The sequence below is a fragment of the Artibeus jamaicensis genome, unplaced genomic scaffold (genome assembly GCF_021234435.1).
Source record: "Artibeus jamaicensis isolate MK-2021 breed Jamaican fruit bat unplaced genomic scaffold, CSHL_Jam_final contig_233, whole genome shotgun sequence".
NCBI lineage: Eukaryota > Metazoa > Chordata > Mammalia > Chiroptera > Phyllostomidae > Artibeus > Artibeus jamaicensis.
Window position 1 is genome coordinate 54,645,961 of NW_026521486.1, and position 25,819 is coordinate 54,671,779.

Genomic DNA, 25,819 nt, shown 5'->3' on the forward strand with positions numbered 1-25,819 from the left:
TAAAACAATGTATCAGGAGTCTCTCAACAGTCTTTGAAGGGCAAGAAACTTCGAGGTGTTTGTATGAGTCTGGGCAGGTGTGTGGACTAGAACCTGTTAGCAGCTGAGTTAAGAGACCTAACTTCTTGGACTTCATTTGCTATTCTCATCTTTCTCCCCCACACCTATCTAGTGATGGGGAGCATTTATATTTGTGTTTGATATTCATTTCTAAATCTTTTACAATTTGAGGGTTGGGGGCAGTATGAAAGGAAGGACAGAATAACGAAGAAGAGTAGTAGCAGAAGAGCAAGAGGACATGGAGATAAAGAGGAGGATGAACCGGTAGTTAAGGAACAAAGTCCTGGAGGAGGTGACTCATCAGTACTTAACTGTCACTGTGTCAATGAAGAAATCCAGGGCCTGAATGATACTTTTAAACTTCAAAAGCTGTAATTAGTAACAACATTTCTGGAGGCTTGGAAATCCTGGCAGAGAAATGCCCTAATCTTACCTACTTCAATCTGAGTGGAAACAGTTCCAAAGATCTCAGTACAATAGAAGCTCTGCAAAATAAAAAAATTTAAAGTCTTATTTTTGAGGTCACAACCCAGGAAGATTATAGAGAATTTCTGAACTGCTCCAGCAAATCACATACTTAGATGGATTTACTTGTTGAGTGAAGGATGAAGATGGAGATGAAAATGATGAAGAGAAAGATGAAGCTAGTTCACCTGAAGGATATGAGGAAGAGGAGGAAAACAAAGAGGAAGATGAGGATCAGTATGAAGATGACCCCAAGTCAGAACTGGGAGAAGGAGAAGAGGAAGTGGGCCTTTCATATTCAATGAGAGGAAATTCAGGATGAAGATAATGATGACGACTACGTTTGAGAAGTTGGTCTTTGAGGGGAAAAGTGGAAACAAGATGCTGAAAATGATGGAGAGGAAGATGAGTAGATCATTTTAAGACCAGATTCCCTAAACTCCTGGTATGCAATAGTGATCACATCTTCCTTGTTCCTTCATGTGTAAATAGCTATCCCTACAGAAAAGATAACGTGTAACCTTTATAGGAAAAAGTGTGGGTTTTACTATTTTTGCCTTATCATTCCAAATAATATTTACTAGTCTGTTAATAATCATTCTGTATGTAGGGAAAAATTTTCTTTGACACTATTGTGAAATTCCGTAGCAGTTTATTTAGAATCTCAATTTTCCTAATACAAGCTCACTATATTAGTCATTTTAGCCCATAACATGATGGCTTTTACACAGGCATAGTACGGTGTATTTCATTCATATGGTTTTGAAGTTATTTATGAATTAACTGAAATCAGTCAACTGGAACATGAAATAAAAAGTCTTTTGAATAAGTAGGCTATTTTTTTTAGAGGTAGCCCAGCAATACTTAGTTTGAAGCCAATTACTTTCCTTTTGACTAAGTTTTTTGGGGGGCTTATTTGTCACATGAGTAACCTAAAAAGTAGAAGCAAAATAGTTGAAGTTCTATTCAACAATACAGTTCATGGTTTTAGGGAAGGCTTTTGAAACCTTTTATATCAGGTGGCTAATAAGATTTTGTTTTTGAAGGAAAAATTGCTTAGAGTAAGTTCAGAGACATACAGAAGTGCCCTTTGTTCTTCAAGCTTAACAAGATCATGACATGCTAATAGTTATTTTGTATTGTTCTCAAGTGTTAATTTTTCATTTTCCTTTTGGCAATTTCTCTATGATCACCTTCCTTCTTCCTTTTCAAGATCTAAGTTCTAAACAAGCTAAGTGAAACAAACTGAGTGTTTTTATTTTCTGAGGTAAAAATATTATTTCCATTCAGTTTTATGCAACAAGACTCTGCTTACTGGAAATTTTTCCTGGTGTTCAAACTGTGTAGAAGAAGAAAGAAAAGCAGATGGAGTTTTAAAAGCCAAAATAGTGTGCCTCAGAAGTCAGAATAATTGGCTGTTGGTAACTAATGAGACATTCAAGTCAAAAATTTAAGTTAGCTTCTCAAATGACTTATACAACACTCTGCAAGTATTTCTGATTTTTCTAAATAGAACTTTATTATTTCTATAGTTTCAAAGCATTACCAGATATAGCATTTGCTTGAAATACATTAAGCAATGGGAAAAACATTCGAAACTAAATCTGTATTGAAATTAAGATTTGTTCCAGGTGGAAGTCCACTCAAAGTAAAAAATAAGCCCTGGCTGGGCAGCTCACTTGGTAGGAGTGTTGTCCCAATATGTCAAGGTTGTGTGTTCCACACTCCATCAAGGAACATACAAGAAGCAAACAATGAATGCATAAATAAATGGAACAACAAATTAATATTCCCCTCTGTCTATAAAAATCAGTAAATAAAAAAATGGTAGACTTCCGGCCAAGATGGAGGCATAAGTGGAAACACTGTGCCTCCTCGCACAAACAAGTTTAAAGACAACAAAGTTTTAGTAATAAAAACACAACCAAAACACAGAAAATTGAACTATATGGAAGTCCGACAACAACGAACTGTTCAGCCAGACCGGTAAGAGGGGTGGAGCCAGCAGCTGAGCTGGGTGGGGCAGGAAAGACCTGCCGAACCCATGCAGGCACGCAGGCAGCCGTTGCCAGATCCCAGGTGTGAGGTAGCAACCAGCAGACCCACTGAGGGAGCAAGGTGGCTGCCTGACCCCGGGCACACGCTCGTGTGCAGATAAACCAAGCGAAGGAGCGAGCAGTGAGACAGATCCGCACAGGTCCCAGTGGCGGGAAGCAGCAGACTGGACGGTCATTGCTCCCTCTCTGACCCTGCCCCTACATAAAGCCTTACAACCCAGCAACCTGGGTGATCCCGCCCTAGTGAACATCTAAGGCTCCACTCCTCATACCTAACAGGTGCAAACAGACCAAAACATGGCTAAAGAAGAACTCAAAGCCCCAGAGCCCATAACTCTTAAGCGACCAAGAAATAGCCAAACTTTCAGATGCACAGTTCAAAACACTGGTGATCAGGATGCTCACAGAACTGGTTGATTTTAGTCACAAATTAAGAGGAACAAATGAAGAATAAACTAATTGAAATGAAGGGAAATGCACAGGAAACCAATAGTGATGGAAAAGGAAACTGGGACTCAAATCAAGGGAGTGGACCAGACGGAAGAAAAAAACGACCAAACAGAAAAATATGAAGAAACAAGAATTCAAAAAAAAATGAGGAGAGGCTTAGGAACCTCCAGGACATCTTCAAATGCTCCAACATCCTAATTATAGGGGTACCAGAATGGAAAGAGGAAGAGCGACAAGTGGAAAACTTATTTGAACAAATAATAAAGGAGAACTTCCCCAATCTGGCAAAGGAAATAGACTTCCAGGAAATCCAGGAAGCTCACAGAGTCCCAAAGAAGTTGGACCCAAGAAGGAACACACCAAGGCACATCATCATTATATTAGCCAAGATTAAAATGAAGGAGAGAATCCTAGAAGCAGCAAGAGAAAAAAAAGGTGGTTACCTACAAAGGAGTTCCCATCAGACTGTCAGCTGATTTTTCAAAAGAGACCTTAGAGGCAAGAAGGGGCTGGAAAGAAGTATTCCAAGTCATGAAATCCAAAGACCTATAACCAAGATTGCTCTATCCAGCAAAGCTGTCATTTAGAATGGAAGGGCAGATAAAATGCTTCTCAGATAAGATCAAATTCAAGGAGTTCATCATCACCAAGCCCTTATTATATGAAATGTTAAAGGGACTTACCTAAGAAAAAGAAGATAAAAAAGATGGACAGTGAAAGGACAGCAAACTCAGTAACAACCACACCTAAAACAAAAGCAAACTAAGAGGACAACTAGATCAGGATCAAACCATAGAAATGAAGATCACATGGAGGGTTAGCAACAGGGGAGTGGGAGGAGGAGGAGAAGGGTGGAGAAAGTACAGAGAACAAGTAGCATAGATGGTAGGTAGAAAATAGACAGGGGGGAGGGCAAGAATAGTATGGGAAATATAGAATCTAAAGAACTTGAGACATGTGGTCATAAACTAAAGGGAGGTAATGGTGGGGGAGGGGTGTGCCAGGTGGAGGGGAATGAAAGGGGGGGAATAGGACAATTGTAATGGCATTATCAATAAAATATATTTTAAAAAATGGTTTAAAGTAGAAAAGTATTTGGGGAAAGTATGCATGTGTTTCCTTACATGGCTACTAATTATGAGTAGAAAAGTATACCTCTTTTTCTTGTGGAGGCTCCATGTTCGAGGCAATTACTTTTTTAATTTTGGCTCTCTAAATCTGTTTGAAAACTTATCTCAGAGAAAGAGAGAGAGAAGAGAAACTGCTGTTTCACCCATCCATGCATTCACTGGTTGACTTTTCTTAAAAAAATACTTTATTTACTTATTTTTAGAGAGGAGAAGGGAGGGAGAAAGAGAGGGAGAGAAATGTGTGTGGTTGCCTCCCATGTGCTGCTCCACACCGAGGACCTGGCCAGCAACTCAGGCATGTGCCCTGACTAGGCATTAAACCAGCAAACCCCGTGGTTTGCAGGCCAGCATTCAGTCCACTTGAATGAGGGTCAGTGCTCATCAGTGCCACACTAGCCAATGCTCACTGGTTGATTCTTATGTGACCTGACCTGCAACCCTTGGCATGTTGGGACAATGCTCTAACCAACTGAGCCCCCTGCCCAGGACTGGTTCGCTAGATTGCACCCTCTTTGTGTTGGATATTTTTAAGTCAGTGCCAGAAAATGAACTGAGTTACATTTTCATACTGAGATACATTTAAATTACTGAGTATAGCACTGCTTCCTTTTTAGTTTAAAAATGTATGACTTGGGGTTTTAAAAAATCAGAAAGTTATTTGTGGATAAATTTTAAAAGTTGCACAACTAAATGAAATAAAACTTGGGATAAGTTTAGTGGGAGAATTAAAATATCCAAACAGCTAAAATTTCACTCCTCTCTAACTACTGAAATGCCCTGTTTCAGTGCCTAAGAATTCTTATCACACCTGGCTGGTGTGGCTCAGTGGATTGAGTGCCAGCCTGTGAACCAAGAATCACCAGTTCAATTCACACTCAGGGCACATGCCTGGGTTGTAGGCCAGGTCTGCAGTAGGGTGCGTATCAGGAAGCAATCACATTGATATTTCTCTCCCTCTCTTTAAAAACAAGTGAAATAGAATCACAAACAAACAAACAAACAAACAAAGCAAGCAAGCCCTGGCTGTTGTAGCTCAGTGAATTGAGCGTGGGCCTGCGAACCAGACAATCGCGGTTCAATTCCCAGTCAGGGCACATACCTGGGTTGCAGGCCAGTTCCCTGCAGGCCAATTCCCAGCAGGGGACCCACAGAGGGCAACCATACATTGATGTTTCTCTCCCTCTCTCCTTCCCTTCCCGTCTAAAGATAAATAAATAAAATCTAAAAAAACCAACAATAAAAACCCCACACTGGTCAAAATAAAAAAATTCTCATCATAGTAAGGCCAGATTATGAAGCACCTAATTTTTTAAAAAAGATTCTATTTATTCATTTTCAGAGAGAGGGGAAGGGAGGTAGAAAGAGAGGGAGAGAAACATCACTGTGTGGTTTCCACTGGTGTACCCCCTACTGGGGACCTGGCTCACAACCCTGGCATGTGCCCTTATTGGGAATCAAACCAACACCACTTTGGTTTGCCTTGAACTGGTGCTCAATCCACTGAACCACACTAGCTAGGGCTCTAAAATACCTACTTTTAAAGTTAAATTTAGTCCTGCTGCTGTAGCTCGGTGGATTGAGCACCAGCCTATGAACCAAAGGGTAGCCTGTTCTATTCTCAGTTGGGGTATGTGCCTGGGTTGCAGACCAGGCCCCCAGTTGGAGGTGCATGAGAGGCAACCACACACTGATCTCCCCCCTTTCTCCCTCCCTTCCCCCTCTCTAAAAATAAAATCCTTAAGAAAAAAAGAAGTTAAATTTATATACTGACTTATCAATCTTATTGCACAATCAAAATTAAGAGTTTTCTGGTTTGAAAACAACACTTAAGAGCTTCAAATTAAGAGCTTCAAAATAACTTCTTGAGACTTGTTTAGCTTTGTGGGTGATAGTTGCATGCAAATAAGTATAGGGTTTACATTTTGTAGGAGTTCCTGGTCCTATTTTAATGCGCTTTGTCTGGTAGTATGTTATATGGTGTTCAATTCCTCAAAATTCTTAAAAATCTTTGAAGTTAACACTTCTGTGCAACTGTTTTGAAGAAAGTCATGACAGTTAAAATGCACAATCCCCACCCCCATGGGACTTTCTAAGCTTCTGTTAAAATTCCACATTAAGGTTATGTCAATTCCAGTTAATTAAATTCAGCATAACTTAAAATTCTCCTCTATAATTTTAACTAAAATTTCTTAGCTTCTCTTAAAAGGAGGTGCTTAGTTTGCCCTGGCTGGTGTGGCTCTCTGGATTGAGTGACAGCCTGTAAACCAGGGGGTCGCCAGTCTGATTCCCAGTCAGAGCATGTGCCTGTGTTGCAGGACCAGGTCCCCAGTTGTGGGAGGGCGGGAGGCAACCACACATTGATGTTTCTATCCCTCTGTCTAAAAACAAGTCTTTTTTTTTTTTTTTAAATAAAAAAGGAGGTACTTAGGTCATGAGGGTAGAGCCCTTATGAATAAATGAATGGGATTAGTGCCTGATAAAGACTCCAGGAGTATGCAGATTGTTTTGAGCTAAAGGCAATTTTTTAAAAAAGATTTTTATTTTTAGAGAGAGGTGAAGGGAGGGAGAGAAATATCAATGTGATTTGAAGAAACACGGCAAGCAACCCAGACACATGCCCTGACTGGGAATCAAACAGGCAACCTTCTAGTTCACAGGCCAGTGTTCAATCCACTGAACCACACCAGCCATGGCTAAAGGCAACTTTAGCAGCATGCTCAGGAGAAACCTGCCCCACTATGGACTGCCTGGTGATTGTGAATTAGAAGATATGCACCAACAACAGATTATCACAGATAACTTCTTTTGATTTATTTATAGGAAAGGGTATACTTCGATTTAGTAAAGGTCTGCTCGTATCATCCTAGAATGACTTTTTGAAGCCCCCAAGACAACTTGACTCCTCCTTAGCTCAAAATGTCTTAAAAACAGCCATGTTCCCATTCATTCTCTAACCTCTCCTGCATGCAGGGTTCCCATCCATCTGTATGTATGTATTAAACCTGGTTATTTTCTCTGGGGGAGGAAAAAAAAGACCCCAGAAGAGATACCTAGGCCCCTTTCACTAATGTGAAGACATAGCAAGAAGCTACAAATCAGGAAGAAAGCCCCTAAATCAGAAAGTGACCATGCTGGTACCTAGATCTTAGACTTCCAGCCTCCAGAACAGTGAGCAATAAATTTGTTTATAATCACCCAGTCTGTGGTAGTTTGTTATAGCAGCCCCCCAAAATGAAGACAATGAATTCTACATTATTTTAGTATGTATCTCCCAGAAATCTTTAATATCCTTCTGTTACAGTAGTATCCAGTCAGACTTGTTTATTTAAAATTTTCTAGCCCTGGTTGGTGTTGCTCTGTGGTTGGGTGTTGTCCCACAAACCAAAAAGTCACCAGTTCAATTTCCAGTCAGGGCACATGCATGCATTACACCAGGTCCCCAGTTGGGGGTGTGCAAGAGGCACTGATGTTTCTCTGCCTCCCTCTATCTAAAAATAAATAAATGTTATTATATACCTATGTGACAAACCATTACCATTCAAATTCCTTTAATCAGTGGGAAAAAATAGAATACTATCATTTGATCACAAAACATTAGGCTCTTCAACACATACAAATCAACTGGAGGAAATAGCAATAATGACCCTTTAACAAAAATACTCTACTTTTGTAGAAGTATTTAAGGGACTGCAAAACGTGTACAAGAATGTGCTAATTAATAATCTTTATGATGAAACAGGAAGATATTTCAAAACCTATTAAGATTTGTCTTCAATCAATGGCCTTGTACAGAAATTAAAAAGAAAAATGTGGGCCCTGAATGGTATGGCTCAGTGGATTGAGCACCAACCTGTGAACCAAAGGGTCACCAGTTCACAATTCTAAGTCGTGGCATATGCCTATATTGCAGGCAAAGTCCATGGTTGGGGTCATGCAAGAGGCAACCACACACTGATGTCTTTCCCTCTCTTTCTTCCTCCCTTCCCCTTTCTCTAAAAGTAAATAAATATTAAAAAAAGAAAAATGCAGGAAAAAGGATTAGACTGGTAAGTCAACTTAGATTTTTTTTAAAATTAGGGGGGAGGGAATACAAGGGTAGAATTAAAGGGGACCAATAGTAATTATCCACAGGTAAGAAGATCAGTCTGATGAATAAACTATTCCAATAAATATCCCCAAAATAAAGGGCTCACAAATAAGCCAAATGTACTTTGAGGGTATATACTGATGTGGTGTTTTTTTCCAGATCTCCCAAAATACAGCAAAGCCTCAATTAATAGAATATGAAATCAGAGTTCTGATTTACAGATGGCACTCACCAACTTTCAACTACTGCCCACCAATCTATGTCAGATAGTTAAATTTAACTGATGATGTAATACAGCAGAATATAGGGCCACAAGAAGACCACCAGAGCTAGTCCTAACCCTCACCATATCAAGCACCTCATGTAGCCAAGCCTTATAGCTTAAATACATTTAGAGTTTAAACGTTATTCAAAAAACACATTCATTAAACATGGTGCCAGGAATTGTTCTGGACAAATAGCAGTCAACAAAACAGACAAAAATCTCTGCTCTTACTAAGTTTGTATTCAAGTTAGATGATAAAATTTAGTACAAAAATAGTTTCCTAAGAAGCATGGGGTCAGTTCCATTATTTGCTATGGTTTATCTTTCTTAATGTATAAATAGATGGAACATAAGACAACATTCTTTGGTTGTTAGTAACATCTAGATATTCTCCAATAGTACACAACCTCATACATTGGGTTGGCCAAAAAGTCCATATGGTTTTTCCCATAAAATAAGACACATTTTTCATTTTCACCAATAATTTTATTTATTTGGGTATTTTGAATATGTCACTTATCTCCTGCATTAATGTTTACTGTTCTTAATTATTGTTTTGATCTGATTGTTATCAACTTCAACTGGTCTACTCAACTATGGAGCATCATCCAGCAAGAAATCTCCAGCATGAAACTTTGCAAACCACTTTTGACATGTTTGATCAGTCACAGCACTTTCTCCATATACTGCACAAATCTTTGTGTTTCAGTTGCATTTTTACCTTTCTTGAAATAATAAAGCGTAACACGCCGAAAATGTCGCGTATTTTCTTCTGTAAGATGACTACAAAAAAATTAACCAATTTTGCTATTTTTTTAAATGCACCCTCATCTGACAGCTGTCACAATATAATAACAAAATTGTTTCAAATGAAGTTAAATACAACTAAGTGCTACTACAGCCATCTTACAAGAGGAAAAAAAATCAATCAAACTTTTTGGCCAACACAGTACTTTATTCAGAATTATAGTCCTCTTATGAGTTTATTCTTTTAAAAAATATTTACTTATTTTTAGAGAGAGGGGAAGGAGAACGAGTGGAAGAGAAACATCAGTGTGTGGTTGCCTCTTATGTGTCCCCTACTGGGGACCTCACCTACAACCCAGGCATGTGCCCTGACTGGGAATCAAACCAGTGACCCTATGCTCCAGAGGCTTGCACTCAATTCACTGAGCTACACCAGCCAGGGGGAGTTTATTTATTTATTTTTTAAAGATTTTATTTATTTATCTTTAGAGGGGAAGGGAAGGAGAGAGGGAGAGAAACATCAATGTATAGTTGCCTTTTGTGCGTCCCCTGCTGGGAACTGGCCTGCAGGGAACCTGCCTGCAACCCTGGCATGTGCCCTGACTGGGAATCGAACAGCGATTGTCTGGTTCGCAGGCCCTCGCTCAATCCACTGAGCTACACCAGCCAGGGCGGGAGTTTATTTTTAATGGAGCATGATATCTGTCTCAATCAAAAGAGCACTTTGAATTCTAAGATAAAACAATACAAATCAGAAGAGTAGCTTTTCGCTATAGCTCAATAATGCAGTAAACATCTTCTAGGTTTATAAATAAGCTAAACTTATTTCTAGTAAGCTCTTTTAAGAAAAGCTTCTTAAAAAAGGAATTCACTAATATTTTATACATCCCAGAATATCTTTACATATCAAGAGTTATAGAAAATAAAGCTCATTTTAAAAAAAACTGGTAAATTTATTTTGGTTTGTACTAAGTGAGGAATGATATGGAAAGATAAATTCTGCTGCAGAAAGGGAGAAAGTTCTAGGTTGAGAGACAGAAACTTTTTAAGTGTTATTAAAAGCTCTTCCTGCCTGAAATCAAACTCTCATACACATATTCTTTGCTCAGAGAAACCCCAAGACATGCTTCTTGTACTTTCAGGTCTTCGGTATTTAAGTTTTACTACTATGTAAAAACTTTCTGGAAAGGTGAATTATACCTGTTAGTCCAGTGGTCCCAAGTTAGTGCCAAGGTACACCAGGAGACTATGGAGGAACTCACAGGGCTGCCACAGAGTATTTTATATTTGAGATGAATTTAACTTTGATCAAGGCATTAAAGGGTTCACCCTCGTGCACTGTTGGTTGGAATGCAGAATGGTGTTGCTAATATAGGAGGTCCTCAAAAAATTAAAAATGGAACTATCTTACAGTCCAGTGATTCTGGGTATATATGTGAAGAAACCCAAAACACTAATTCACAAGAATATATGTACCCTTTTGTTCACTGCAGAATTAATTACAATAGCCAAACATGGATGCAAACCAAGTGCCCAGCAACAGACAAGTGGATAAAAAAGCTATGGTACATTACACACACCACACACAGGAATATTACTTGGCCAAAGAAAATATTTAACTTGACCATTTGCCACAGCATGGATGAACCTAGAGGGTATTATGTTAAGTGAAGTAAGTCAGAGAAAAACAAATACCATATAATTTCACTTGTATGTGGAATGTAAAATAAAATAAATGAACAAATACAACTGAAATACTCACAGACACAGAACTGATAATAGTTGCCAGGAGGAGGTTTGAGGGATTGAGTGAAAAAGGTAGAGATTAACAACAAATGGGCATTATGGGGATGTAAAGTACAGCATAGGAATATGGAATACAGTAAAAAACATTGCAATAATTATGTATGATGCCAGGTGGGTACTGGAAATATGAAAAACACTTTGTAAAATATATGATTATCTAACTGTTGTGCTATACACCTGAAATCAACATAAAACAGTATTTAATATAAATTATAATTGAAAGAGAAAATTTTTAAAACAAACACTAAGTAGTTCAATTTCAACAGCAAATTGCACTACATCCCTCCCCATTAAAGTGTATCTTTGCAAAGCTGGATTTTTAATGGTTCCTATATCAAAAGAAAGAGTATCAATGGGGAATAGGAACTGAGATGTAGTATCCAATCTGACTTTAACCTATAGGTAATTATACAGCGCCCAAAAGGTATACACATTCCATTAGTAACCATGGTTAAACAAGAAACTCCATTTTTCTTTCAACTCATGTTTGTTTTTCAAAAAGTTACGGATGTTTAAGACAAAATACTTGAGTGGTTTGGACCCCACTACCTACTAAACAGAACTGCTAGGTTATTCCTTTTGGCCTATCAACACTATAAAAAACAAACAAAACCCAGCCAACCTATAAAGACACCAAGGGGCAAACAAAGAATGTTTGTGAACCTTTGTACTAGTTCCTTTATTTGGTAATTCTCATTCTTAAAATATAAGGGTGAAAGCTGAGTTCTTTTTTTTTTTTTTAAAGATTTTTATTTATTTATCTTTAGAGGGGAAAGGAAGGAGAGAGGGAGAGAACTGGCCTGCAATCTAGGCATGTGCCCTGACTGGGAATCGAACCGTGGTTGCTTGGTTCCCAGGCCCGCGCTCAATCCACTGAGCTACACCAGCCAGGGCTGAAAGCTGAGTTCTTAAAGATAACACCCCCCCAGTGGAAAAAAAAACCTCAGTGCCTTTCTTATAAGCAACTCTAGCACTTTCCCACTTTGTGCATACAGTCCTAAAACAGACAAAATTATTCCTCCTCACACAAATAAGACTCAAAGCAAGATCAATCTCTCACTGCTTTCATTACAAATTTTAGATCCTCAGAGCTCCATTACCAAAGTGGTGCAGGTTTTAACAGTAGTAGTAGTTTAGATTAGGTAAGAAAACTGAACCACGGAAATATATTTACTTGGAAAAGGACCACTTGAAAAATTATTCTTCCTGGAAAAAAATAAGCCCTGTTTCAGGAATGCTCAATTTCTGAATAAGGTTCCAATCCAACTTGGTACACCCCCTTATACTAATCAGTGTTGCATGAACTGATATTTGAAGAACTAGATCCTGAAACTTAATAGCAAAAAAACAACCCCCACCCTGGAACTTGTTAGTAACTAGATGGTTTCAGCAAACAAAATAATTAAACATACTGAGTTGCAAAGAGCCCTGACATAAACAGTTTTTAGGAATAAAGTATGACTACATGTCAACATTACTATTGCACAGAAATTCCATGACAACACATTTTATTTGGCTTTGGAATACAACATGAAGAAGGACATTGCTCAAGGTAAGCTTTAATGTAAATGTCCTTGGGAAGTGGAAAAGTAAGCCTCAATTTAAAATCTGTCATTGCCAATCTATACAGTAAATGAAAAGTTTACTACAACAAAGTTCATTATTTCTGTGGCAAAATACACTAAATACAACAATTTTCAATGGAAGAGCTCAGAAAAAATATGATCTTAAGCATTTAAGAGCCAGGTTGATTCTAAACAGTTGATACTAAAAAGGTATTACTTTTCCAAAAAATGACAATCACTAACCTCCTAAACCCCCAAAATGGTAAGGCTTTTACATTTTAAAAGTAGAAAGTACAATTACACATAAACATCTTAATTAACAGAGTACATACTGGTCTGCACTATAGTGATGGTCAAATCCAGTTTCTACTGCCTTCCAGTTAAAGTCTAACTAAGTATGGGGGCAGAGATGGGAGGGAATCCAGTTGCCAAGTTACACTGGTTAGGAAATCAACACTTAACAAATGCCATCATTGGTAACTCTTCCTTAACTTATAGAAATTAACCATATACTATTACAAACTGTTTTTGAGGCTAAAGGCTGATCATTTTATTTTGGGGACTCAGTCACATAAAGCTGAGTGATGACAAAGATTTTAATCAATTTAGGGACAGTCGCAGGATGTTTCTAGACAAGTTAATAATTTAAGCACGAGACACCAAAAATACTTCAAAGAGCTTAAAACTCATAAAACATTTTACTTTTATCTATGGTTAATGAGTCCAACTTAGAAACACTACAACAGTTTTTTTAAAAAAGTAGAACTTATATATATGACCCATAGACATGAACTAAGGGGGGAACTACTGGAGGAAATAGGGGTACTGAAAGGAGTGGGGCAAAGAGGAAAAATGGGACAACTGTAACAGCATAATCAGTAAAATATACTTAATTTTTAAAAATCAAGTAATTTTTTTAAAAAAAGCACCATCCTCCATCCCTACCAACCCCACGGTTGGTTGTGCAGGTCTTAAAAGCTGGAGGAATGTCCTAAAATCCCAGACTTCTCCAAGATAGGTGAGAAATTGAGAACTTTATGTAAACTACTAATCAAAACTTTAAAAAATTGATTAGAAGAAACTTACCTAGGAAATCACTAATAAAAAGCATTCAAGTAAGAAAAAATAGACCTTAAAACCTTATCTAGCATGTCTCTCTCTGTGTTTAAAAAAATGTTTATAGCAGACAGCAACAAAATGAATCCTTACCAGCCAGATTCTTCCTAGGACTGGATGACCCATTAAAGGTTTTTTGCAACTCAAGTAACTGACTCATAATATTCATCTTATAAATTCATTCAAATCATTAGTACAATAGCCTCTAAATACTTTGCAAGGTGGCATATATTAAGTATTTTTTTAAATGAGCTCTGGCTGGTGTAGCTCAGTGGATTGAGCATGGGCCTGCGAAACAAAAGATCGCGGTTCGATTCCCCGCCAGGACACATGCTTGGGTTGCAGGACAGTTTCCAGCAGGGGATGCACCAGAAGCAACTATACATTGATATTTCTCTCCTTCTCTTCTAAAGATAAAGAAATAAAATTTATTTAAAAAATGAGATTTATCTATTCTCTTCAAAACACTCTTTGAAAGCAGCATTCTTGAAATTATATAGACTGTATTTTGGAATAGGGATTGTTAAACTTTTCATCTAACTTTTTAAATCTATTCACAAGCTTACTGTTTCTTACCTATTTTAAATAACCTCCCAAAAGTGTTTCTATTCCAAACTATATAAAACAAGGATATTTCTTCGTGAAAAGATATTCTGTTTGGCTACATTAGTCTATTAAAAGCTGGTAATGCTTCATCTGAGGATTCCCTTTCTACTCATTGGTATTTTAAGATGGACAATCCTGCCACTTTATTTGTAATATAAATTACACAGATTTTGAAGGAAAAAACAAAAGCTACTTTAATACATACATACTTCTTGGGCTTGTTCTCCAACATCACCTGGCTGAGTGTATCCTTTCTATTTTGAATTCTAGCCCAATATACTCACCGTCAATATTACTATTTATTAAGTAATCCCTTGAAAGTGCATTACTTTTTATAGGAGTAAAAATTGTTCCCCTTCAATTGCTATTCACAGATAACTTTCAGGACCAGTTAGTTAAAAACAAAAAACAAACAAAAAAACCCCCTATAAAACAGGCAGTTCTCACATCTGAAAAGGTACAGCTTTTACCGAAAATAATGTTTAAAGTCTGGAAGTGGCAATGCCAAGAATTCTTATTTGGTTACAATCATATCTGGTTATGATTTTCCTTTATCATAACAAAGATTGTTAAAGAATCTGTAGTAAACAAATTTAATCTCTAAGAGAACAAGAAAATAACAAACCTGTTTCACCTCTAAATTGACATAGGAAAGTGAAACTTACCCTAAAGTTTAATACAGAACACATCCACAAGTATCTTTCGACTCGACACGTGGGGAACTACCTGCTCTACGGTAACTCCTCGCTGCCAAAGACAAGGCTGAGTTTTGGCAACTTTCACTCTCTCCGAGAGATCGGAGTTAGGAGAGGGCTTGGAAAGACCCACACTCGAGAAATCACGACATCCAAGAAGGAAATAAGTTGTGGCTGCCGGTATGGCGGACCTCCAGTTGCCTAGCAGTCCCTGTCGCCCAGAGGCCCGCGTGGCGCTCTAGGAGGAGCACCACCAGCCTCTGGTAATACCCACCACAGGTGCACTTGGCCCAGGGCATGGTGCAGGCGTAACAGGGCGGCAGAGCCAGACTGCCCAAGAAACGAAGTGGCAATTCAGGAGGGTCCCACGCCTCCAGGGCGCCCCAAGGCAAAAAGCTCACAGGATATTAAGGCCTAAGGCTAAATTCGGAGTGTTAGGAATAACCTGGACTGCCATGGAGAAAAAGTGGGATTTCCAGCAGGAGGAAGCTGAAGGACGGTTTACAGGTGGGAGAAATCGGACATCTGGACGAAATATGTCCTCCACCAGCCAACGGTAACCGCAATAAAGGTAATGGCCCTCCCACCCCCAGGCCAGAAGGACTGCCACCATTGAGGGAATAAAGCGAAGGACCGAAGGCGGGGGAGGGGAGGGGGCGGCTTCCCGGCAGACCCCAGCGCGGCCTCGGCCTCCGGCCGCAGCGACCTTCCCTTGGCGGGGTGTCGCACTCACATCGTGAACGGGGCAGGGGGACGGGTGAATGAGTGGGCGGGCCTCTCCGGCGGCAGCTGCTGGACACTGGACTAAACTCCGGTGGCGACTCCGGCGTTTTCTCCCTGGTGCGGCCTCTTCTCGCTTCCCTCAGCGGACGGCGGCAGCGGCTGGCTCGACCTGGCTCCCCAGAATGCACCGCGCGGACAGAGCTGCTCCTCCGGTCGGGGAGAAAAGGAAAGTGTAGGAAAAGGGGCGCGAGGACGGAAAGCAAACGTGCGTGCGTGCAAGCGAGGGCTGCTGAGGCCGGGCGGCGGCTGGTGACGCAGCAAAATGCCCGGGCCCTGCCGCTGCGCCTGCGCACTCTTTGTTTTCGGGCTGCCGCGCGGCTTTCTAGAGATATCTACGGAAAGGGCGGGGCCTCCCAACTCTTCGCGATCCTTCTCGGTGCTGGCCCCTCCCTTCGTCTGCTCCGTCAGATCTGAGTAGTTCCCGCCTCTGCTCCCGCGCTCTCCTTCAGTGTTGGAAGCCGTTGGCAATCTAACCGCCCCTCCACGCGCTGTGGGCCATCTGCCTGGGAAACTGCTTCGTTGACTGAAGGAAGAAAGCTGAGGAGGGGGGACGCGCAGAGCCGGGAGGCTTGTAAAGTGAAATGGGGTTTGGTTACTCTTCAGGGAGCAAGCCAGCCCACAGAGGAAACATTCCACCGCAAAAAAAAGTTGGGAAAAGATTGCCTGTGCTGGTGATATTTGCAGAAAACAGTTAACTTCAGAATTGAGGCCCTGGTCCACGCTGTTATTTTTCTGAAGGTTGGGAACAGGTCCAGGGGCAGCAGAAATCTGAGGTCTTTGATTGAGGAAGAACATTTGCTGTTTTTTGCCCCTGCTTTGAGAGCTCCGTGCTGTAGGCAAGACAGGAAGGTTATGAGAGTGGGGAGTCACAGTTTGTGGGATGGATTTAGCTGCTAGGACACAAGTGACTCTAGGCACGTCGGGGCGGGGGGCGGGGAGGGGAATCCCCCACCCAGTGATCGACGATCTCTGGAACTAAAGCTTTGTGCAAGGCAGTGGATTAGGCTACAATGCTGGATAGTAACCAAGAGAACTAAAACGGTACCTGCTTATTCTGGAAGGCAAGGTAACAGTGGAATATGGGTGAAATACACCAATGCACTCCTAGTTCGAACACAAGGTAGATTTATAGAGAGTACCACAAGTCGTTTTGGAAAGGGGGGCTTCATATTCAGCATTAAGGACTTAGTGCCTCAATTGTCTGAAGCTGAGGCAGGTACTAGGAACTACTAATATTGGATCCTGTGCTCAAATCCCGTTTAAAAAAGGAAGGTTAAATCTCAGTTCTTAAATACTGATTTTAAGGAGCCTACCGCCTGTTGGGGAAAATAAAATACACAAGTCAGAATAATGGAAGTACAAAAAGTAATGGGAGCATAAAAGGAGAAGTCAATATTGACTGGAAGGCTTAGAGCAGGCCTTATTAAGGAAAATTGCCCAAAACACGGAAGTAAGGCACAGAGTGGAGAGAGAACCTTTCAGTCCATATTGGGACAATCCCTGCCTGCTCAAGGATTATTCCCTAGCAGACGGTATCTGTGACTGTATTATATGAGTGGAGTTAAGACATTGTAAATTTCTAGTTAAGTTATAGATTTCTGATAGAAGAGCAAACCTCACCATGGCTGGTGTGGCTCCGTAGATTGAGTGCCAGCCCCTGTGAACCAAAGGGTTGATGGCTTGATTCCAGGTTGGGGCATGTGCTTGGGTTGTGGGGCCAGGTTCCCAGGTGGAGCTTGCAAGAGGAAATTGATGTGTATCTTGCACATCCATGTTTCTCTCTTTCTCTCTCTAAAAAGAAATAAAATCTTTCTTTAAAAAAAGGCTAACCTCAGGTACTTTTATTGCTTTGTAGAACAGTTTTGTTTAACCTATAACCTTAATTCTAATTATTTTTATTTTTATGCCTATAAATACCTACTTTCTTAAGTGCTCCTGGAACCAGCTTTCCCATTTTACTGGTTTTGTTAATGAGTTTGGCTCACAAGTTGATATTTGTGGGAGAATCATGTTTTAAATTTTAAAAAGTTTTTATTTTTAGGGAGGGAAAGGAGGGAGGAAGAGAGGGAGAGAAATATCAATGTGTAGTTGCCTCTTGCGTGCCCTCCACTGGGGACCTGGCTGGCAACCCAGGCACATGCCCTAACTAGGATTCAACTGGGGACCCTTGGTTTGCAGGCGGGCAAACAATCCACTGAGCCACACCAGCCAGGTCTCATGTTTTAAATTTTTTGAAAATTGTACTTAAACACCTTATAGAGGTGATAGCAGAAATGAGCCTGAGTAGTACATTCCAGGCAGGATCTTGGTAGATGAAGAGAGACAAACAAGTACATCTAGGTTAGGAGTTGGCAAACTTGCTATAAGGGGGCAGGTATTTTAGCATGAAATCAACCATAGAAAATATGTCAACACATTTGACATTAAATAAAAGTAGCTGTGTTAAAAAAATTAAGAGTGCTGAAATTTAGGTTTATGTTCATATCACAAAATAGTCACAAAATGATTTTATTTTATTTTTTTTAATTTTTAAGGTTTTATATATTTATCTTTAGAGGGGAAGGGAAGGGAAGGAGAGAGGGAGAGAAATATCAATGTATGGTTGCCTCTAATGTGTCCCCTGATGGGAACTGGCCTGCAACCCAGGCATGTGCCTTGACTGGGAATTGGACTGTGATCCTTTGATTCGCAGGCCCGCGCTCAATCCACTGAACTACACCAGCCAGGGCTCACAAAATGATTTTAAAAATATAAAAATCATTCTTACCAATAAAGCCATATGAAAACTGGCAGCCTTCTGGATTTGGGCTACAGGTTGTAATTTACCAACCCCTGGTCTAGGTAGTTCAGAGGGCAGGGGAATAATTTAAGTAAGGTTTTGAAGGTTGGTCATAACCAAATATTGGTGGCACTGAATATCAGGCTAATTGTTCTCAACTTATTGCTTTAATAGGAAGGTATTGAAGGTTTTTTTGAAGGGGAGTAAAACTTGTGTTCTAGAAAGATTAATTTGGTAACAATGTGTAAAGTGAACTGAAAATGAAGGAATTAAATTGAAGATAGAATTTAGAAGACTTCAACTCTAAATAGTAACTGATAATTTCCCTTATCAGAAGTGCTGTGGGAAAAACTGCCTTTCACACAAGAAATTTTTGAAAATTCAGACCCCTTGCATCCTAATTCATAGTTTACTACCTGTGTTGGACACATTTCAAGGAATTTCATGTTAGTGTAACTCTGGTAATGGGCTTCTCACCCAGAAGTTTCACAAATACTGTTATTGGTAATAGTTTTATCCATGCCTTTGCAGGTTATCTCAACCATTAGGTGGGAACCCAAGTTGTACCAGCTTTTGTTTTTTCTTTCACATTCACTTACAAGTATGTTTCAAGTAGGGAGCCAAATCTGGATTCAAGAGTTAGTGTCAGGATTTTTGGAAGAAAACTCAGCAAACTGAATTGGCAGAAATCAGCAAATACTTGGCAAATATTAAGATACAATCTCATAAGTTTAATCCTGACAGTCTCCTACAAGAAAAAAATTCCCAGGCCCATTTTTTTTTAGTGTTTGCAATTTTTTTGTTTTTAAATTTAAATTATTTTATTATTCAATTACAGTTGTCCATATTTTCTCCCCACTCCTTCCCCCCACCAATTTTTAAAATTAGTTAAAGGAATGCAGAAACAATTTTTTAATTCTTATTGCAGCATCCACCTTCTCCCTGATATTTTTGTGAGGGCAATTTAAATGTGTCCACAAGCCCTGGCTGGTGTAGCTCAGTGGATTGAGCGCAGGCCTGCGAACCAGAGGGTCGCAGTTCAATTCCCAGTCAAGGCACATGCTTGGGTTGCAAGCCAGTTCCCTGCAGGCCAGTTCCCAGCAGGGGACACATGAGAGGCAACCATACATTGATGTTTCTCTCCCTCTCTCCTTCCCTTCCCTTCTAAAGATAAATAAATAAATATTAAAAAAAAATAAATGTGTCCACAGTCACTGATAGCAAAAAAGAACTTTATTGATCAACATGAGCAATTTTATAAAGGTTTAAAATTATAACAGATAAGGATAGTCTAGTTTTATGAGAGGTTTTCTAATAAGAACGTAGAGGTTATTTTGTATTTGTAAGACAAATAAAGGGAAAGAGAGGGCAAAGTAGTAATCTATTCCAGGTACAGGGAATAAGAAATTGATCATAAAGTTTTAGAGGAATATGATCTAGGTAAATATAAACATCACATATAGCAAGTTAAATTACTTTGTTTTGTGATGCCATTATCTTCCCAGAATTTCAAAGCACACAGCATACCCCCTTAGTCTGTTCCGACAGTAATGGCAAGGGTTAAAATGATTGTCTTGTGTTGAGCTTTTTCATATTCTGAATTTTGCTACTGGTCTCTGTGCACTGACAAAAGCATGAATGAAGAAGCTTTTTAAAAAAGCTAATTTACCTTTTAAAATGAAATATATTGAAATCTTCTAAAAATGGTGTTCTACCCAAAACACCAACTTATGGCATATATACACACACATGGGAGTTCATAGTATAAAACAAGACTATAAAAAGAGTGATATATGCATACTTTTATGTAAATTAGCAATAGTCTCTGAGATCAGAAGAAATTAGTAAAGTTTTTTTAATTTCACTGTCTTCCTCTTCACTTGTCTTCTCTCTTCAATGAAAGAGAATGTATTACAGTTCTTGGCTAACTCTGCCATAAGTAAGTATTTCATTGTGCTCTTTCCATTGTATGTTATAGGAAGTGACCAAAAGAAGGTTGCATATGCATTCAGAGATTAGACTTTGAGAGAACATTAACACCATTTTATTCACCACCTTGTAGGGTATCTGAGTATAGAATGGGATAATGGAGAGGCATAGGATTAGTTTCAAGTTTAGGGGACTTCTTTATTTTTTTAAGTTGTTCACCAGGCTATTTTAGTGTTCCCTTTTTTATAAGGGAGCACTAAATAAGGGCTATGTAAGATTATTAGAGGGAAATAAGGGAAGGCCAAGTGCTAAGAGAGATTCATTAAAAAAAAACATTAAGAATTTAGAGTCTACCATGATACTGCAGAACAACATGGTTCCTGCCCTTCAGGAATTGTCTTATAGAAAAAGGAAAGAAGTAAATAGATAAATTATAATGTATTGCAGTGAGTATTAGAGCAATAAACAGTACTGTGGGAACAGCAACCTGAAGAGCTAAGAGGAGTCTGGGAAAGCCTCAAAGAAGGGTAATGATTAAGAGCTGGGTTTCTAAGGCTGAATAAATTTTTCCCAGGCCAATGGTGAGAGGCAAAAGAGGGTGTTCCAGGTAGAAAATATAGAATATATAGAGCAGAGGCAATGGAATTTTCATGGATCTCTGCAAAGTACAGTGTAGCTGGAGCTTAGGAGAGATAAGAGAGTAAAGGAGAGTAGTGGGAGAGAAGGCTGGAGAGGCGAGTTTGGGCCAGATGGTGAAAGGCCTTATATACCTGCTTAAGGAGACTGAACTTACTGTAATTTTACTGGCAACAAGAGAAGTTTTTAATGAGACTGATGCTTTATGTAATTGATAAGTTTTTGAGTATAGGGACTGGTGTCATATTTGTCTTTGTTTTTTCAGGGCCAGGCACATACATAGTAGTTGCTCTAAAAATGTTTATGGAATTTGCCATCTGGAGTGGAGAAAGACTGCAGATACACCAACTGTGGTAGTTTAGGCAAGACAGTAGACCCAGAACTAAAGCGGTAGCTGTGGGAGTGAAGAGAAGAGCTAACCAAAATTTTGATAAATTTCTGAACTTGAAGACCTGTTAGAAAAGGGAGGTGACATAAGTAGGTTTGTAGTTGGGAGAATGGATGAAATGTGATGTCATTAGCTGAGAATGAAAGGGACAAATGGAGGAGGAAAGAGATAATTTAATATTGTATATATTTAAAAGTGGTTGGGGATAGGGTTTCATTTTTATGGCTTGCTTAGGAATGAGGATATGGGATAACTGAGAGAACAAGGTCTGGCATGAGGCAGGAGAGGACAAAAGGCAGAAGAAAGGAAGCAAGCAAGCAAGCAAGCAGGCTTAGAAAGTGGGATGGGGATGAAAGTGAGTCTGAGCTTTTAAACTAGTATATAAATAGGTTTTAAATTCTTTTACATATAGAACACTTCAAGGCTTGCCTTTTTTTCATTTATTGATTTTTTTTTTTAGAGGAAGGTAAAGAGAAACATTGATTTATTGTTCCACTTATTTTTGCATTCATTGGTTGCTTCTTGTATGTGCCCTGACTGGAGATCAAACCAGCAACCTTTGCATATCAGGATGATGCCTTAACCAACTAAGCTAACCAGCCAGGGCAAGCCTTGACCTTAAGGAAGGTCTCTTGTGTAGTGTATTCTAATCCTGAAATGTTACAGTTTTGGACTTGTGCAGTGGACTGAATATTTGTGTTCCCCCAAAATTCATGGGTTGAAATCCTAACCCCCATTGTGATGGTGTAAATAGGCAGGGCCTTTGGGAAGTAATTAGGTCATTAGGGTGAATCCTTCATAAATGGGATTAATTCCCTTGCAGAAGGGATCCAGAGAAGACTCTCCCCCTCATTCCACTATGGGGGGATACAGTGAAAAGTCAACAGACTGCAACCTAGGTGAGGGCTTTCAGCAGAGCCTAACCATGCTGGTACCTGATCTCAGGCTTAAAATACCAAGGTAATGAAGGAATACTGAAATTACCAAGAATTCTGATGTTGTGCCTGAAGAGAGTGATAGAGAGCCAGGACCTAAAATTTAAAGGAATGAATAGAAGTAACCTACAAGAAGAGGCAATAAATTACAAGAGCTAGTGTGTGGTATAATCAGGTAACACGTAATTTAAAAAGGACACTCTGTCCCTGGCTGGTGTGGCTCAGTGGGTTGAGGCCCTAACCCACAGAGCTGACAGGCAGGTGCCATATCTGAGATTCCATTAACCTTGCTCATACTGTTTTCCCTGACCTGGTGGTTCCCTGAGGCTTCGCTCCACCCAGCTTTTGGGCCCACCCAAGCTGTTTCCAGTGGCTTTTCCGTACAAATGTCCTGTCTTGGCTCATGCTTCAGATTTTCCTAAAATCTCTCAAGGAGCATCTGGCCTCCACATACCCCGTACCTTTTGCTAAGTGACCCCAGGCCCAGCTTTTGCAGCAGCCAGCCTTGGTTCACAGCTGACCTCACCTGGGCACTAGCATAAGTAGCAGCCATCTGCAGATCACTGTGTAGCTCATTCTACAGGGCCCCAGGCAGAACACAGATGGTGGCTAACCTTGGCCTGTACCTCCCAAGAGACCCCCAAGCCAGCATGTACAGTAGAGGGCTTCTTCACACCATGTTGAAGCTGATTGGGCCTTGAGTGCCAACAGCAATCAAGGCTCAACTACAAGAGGAGGATGTACACTGCCCACATGGCAGGGCACACCTTGAGTGCTCAGGTTGGGTGATCAGGGAGTCTGTGGCACTGGACCTTACAGAACACCTACTAAGGACTCTCTGCCAAACCCAGGGGACAAAGCAGCTCTACCTAATTCATAGAAACAAACACAGGCAGGCTGTCAAAATAAGGAGAGAAGGAAATGTCCGAAAGGAAAACAGAACAAACTCCAGAAAAGGAACTAAACAAAATGGAGACAAGCAATTTACTAGGAATTTGAATTGCAGGATTCAAAACACTGGTTATAAGGATGCTCAATGAATTTAGTGAGAAATTCAACATTATTTAAAAGTACCAGTAAGAAATGAAGGATACACTAACTGAAATGAATAATTTATAGGTAATCAATAGAGAAGATGAAACTGAGAACCAGATCAGTGATTTGAAATACAGTCATACCTCAATATTCATCAGCTTCAGAACTTGTCAAACCCTGTACTTGTCACATTTTGATGAGAAAAAAATGTTTCAGCACTGCACTTTCTTGCCACTTGGCTCCCCTCTCTCACAATGAAACAGGTTGTCATGTCAGTCTCATGGTAGCTTGTGAACAGTTTGGTACTTATCTGTTTCAGCACTTGTCATGAATCCTGGAATGAATTAATAATGGGTACCAAGGTACCACTGTATAAAGAAGCAAAAGAAAAACACCCAATCAGAAAAGCAAAAAATAAAAAGAATTTTAAAAATGAGGATAGTGTAAGGAGCATCTGGGCAACTTCAAGCATACCTTCCAGTACATCATGAGGGTGCTGGAAGAAGAAGAGAGAGAGCAAGAAATTGAAAGCTATTTGAAAAAATGATGACAGAAGACTTCCCTAATTTGGTGAAGGAAATAGACACACAAGTCCCAGGAAGCACCGAAAGTCCCAACGAGATGAACCCAAAGAGGCCCACCACAAGACACATCATAGTTAAAGTATCAGAAGGTAAAGACAAAGAGAGAAGAATCTTAAAAGCAGCAAGAGGAAAGCAGTTAGTTACCTACAAGGAAGCTCCCATAAGACTGTCAGCTAATTTCTCAACAGAAACTTTGCAGGCCATAAGGATTGGCAAAAAATATCCAGTGATGAAAACAAGGGACATACAACCAAGAAAGATTACACTACCCTGCAAAATTATCATTTAGAATCAAAAGACAAAAAAAAAACCCAAAACAACTAGAGGAGTTCACCACCACCAAACCAGTTTTATATGAAATGTTAAAGGGTCTTTTTTTAACAAGAAGAATATAGGATAATATACAAACAGTAAAATGGCAATAAATACATATATATCAACAATTGAATCTAAAACACAAAATAAATGAGCAAGCAGAACAGAAACAGACTTATAGTTACAGAGAACATTTTTACAGTTACCAGATAGCAGGGAGCTTAGGGAGATGGGTGACATAGGTGAGGGGATTGAGAAGTACAAATTGGTTGTTACAGAATAGTCACAGGGATGTTAAGTACAGCATAGGGAATATACTTAATAATATTCTAATAACTATGTATGGTATTAGATTGGTGTGAGATTTATCAGGATGATCATTTAGTAAGTTATGTAATGTCTAATCACTGGGGTTTACACCTGGAACTAATCATGTATGTCAACTGTAACTGAAAATTTTAAAAAGGATTTTTTTAGAAATTACACTCAAAGAGTGATGTAAACTACCCTAAGTAGCTTTAAAAAACAGTGTCTTGTCTAGATACTGCAAGGTGAAAGTATCTAGACCAAAAATAACTATTGGTTTGGCCAAAAAGTTTATTTGTTTTTTTTTCATATGCTGGCTCTAGTAGTGTTTAGTTGTCTTTAACTTCATTCAAAATAATTTTGCTAGATTGTATTGTGACAGCTGTCAGACCACTGTGCATTTAAAAATTTTTATCAAAATTGGTGAATTTTTGTGCAGCCATCCTAATATTGAAGATGGAGAATATAAGCAATGTTTTTGGCATATTATGCTTTATTATTTCAAGAAATGTAAAAATGAAATTGAAACAGACAAAAAAGATTTGTGCACTGTATGGAGAAGGACTGAACACATGGAAAGTGGTTTGCTAAATTTTGTGTTGGAGATTTCTTGCTGGACAATCCTCCAGAGTAGAGTAACCAGGTGAAGTTGATAGTGATCATATCAAGACATTAATTGAGAAGAGTTAATGTTATATCACGTGAGAGATAGCTGACACACTCAAAATATCCAAATCAAGCACTGAAAATCATTTGCACCAGGCTCTGGCTGGTGTAGCTCAGTGGATTGAGCGCGGGCCTGGGAACCAAAGGATCGTGGTTCGATACCCAGTCAGGGCACATGCCTGGATTGCAGGCCAGTTCCCAGCAGCAGATGCATGAGAAGCAACCATACATTGATATTTCTCTCCCTCTCTCCTGCCCTTCCCCTCTAAAGATAAATAAATAAAATCTAAGAAAGAAAAAGAAAATAATTTGCACCAGCTAGGTTATGTTCATTGCTTTTATGTTTCAGTTCCATATAAGTTAAGTGAAAAAAACCTTCCTGACTGTGTGTGATTCTCTACTTAATGTAACAAA

The 25,819-nt window shown here is 39.4% G+C and overlaps 1 protein-coding gene and 1 pseudogene across 2 annotated transcripts in view; one reads left to right on the forward strand and one right to left on the reverse strand.

Moving 5' to 3' along the window:
* PTGES3 (prostaglandin E synthase 3) overlaps window positions 1-16,116 on the reverse strand; it is a 28,044-nt gene extending 11,928 nt beyond the window's left edge. Inside the window, exon 1 of one of the 2 annotated variants that reach the window (XM_053661860.1) lies at window positions 15,783-16,116. In XM_053661860.1, the coding sequence (XP_053517835.1) occupies window positions 15,783-15,784 (2 nt within the window). In that variant the 5' untranslated portion in view covers window positions 15,785-16,116. The remainder of the gene's footprint in view (window positions 1-15,782) is intronic. The other variant, XM_053661859.1, reaches the window with a different exon arrangement.
* On the forward strand, window positions 299-872 carry LOC119062535 (acidic leucine-rich nuclear phosphoprotein 32 family member E-like; annotated as a pseudogene).
* Window positions 16,117-25,819: the final 9,703 nt, after the last annotated feature.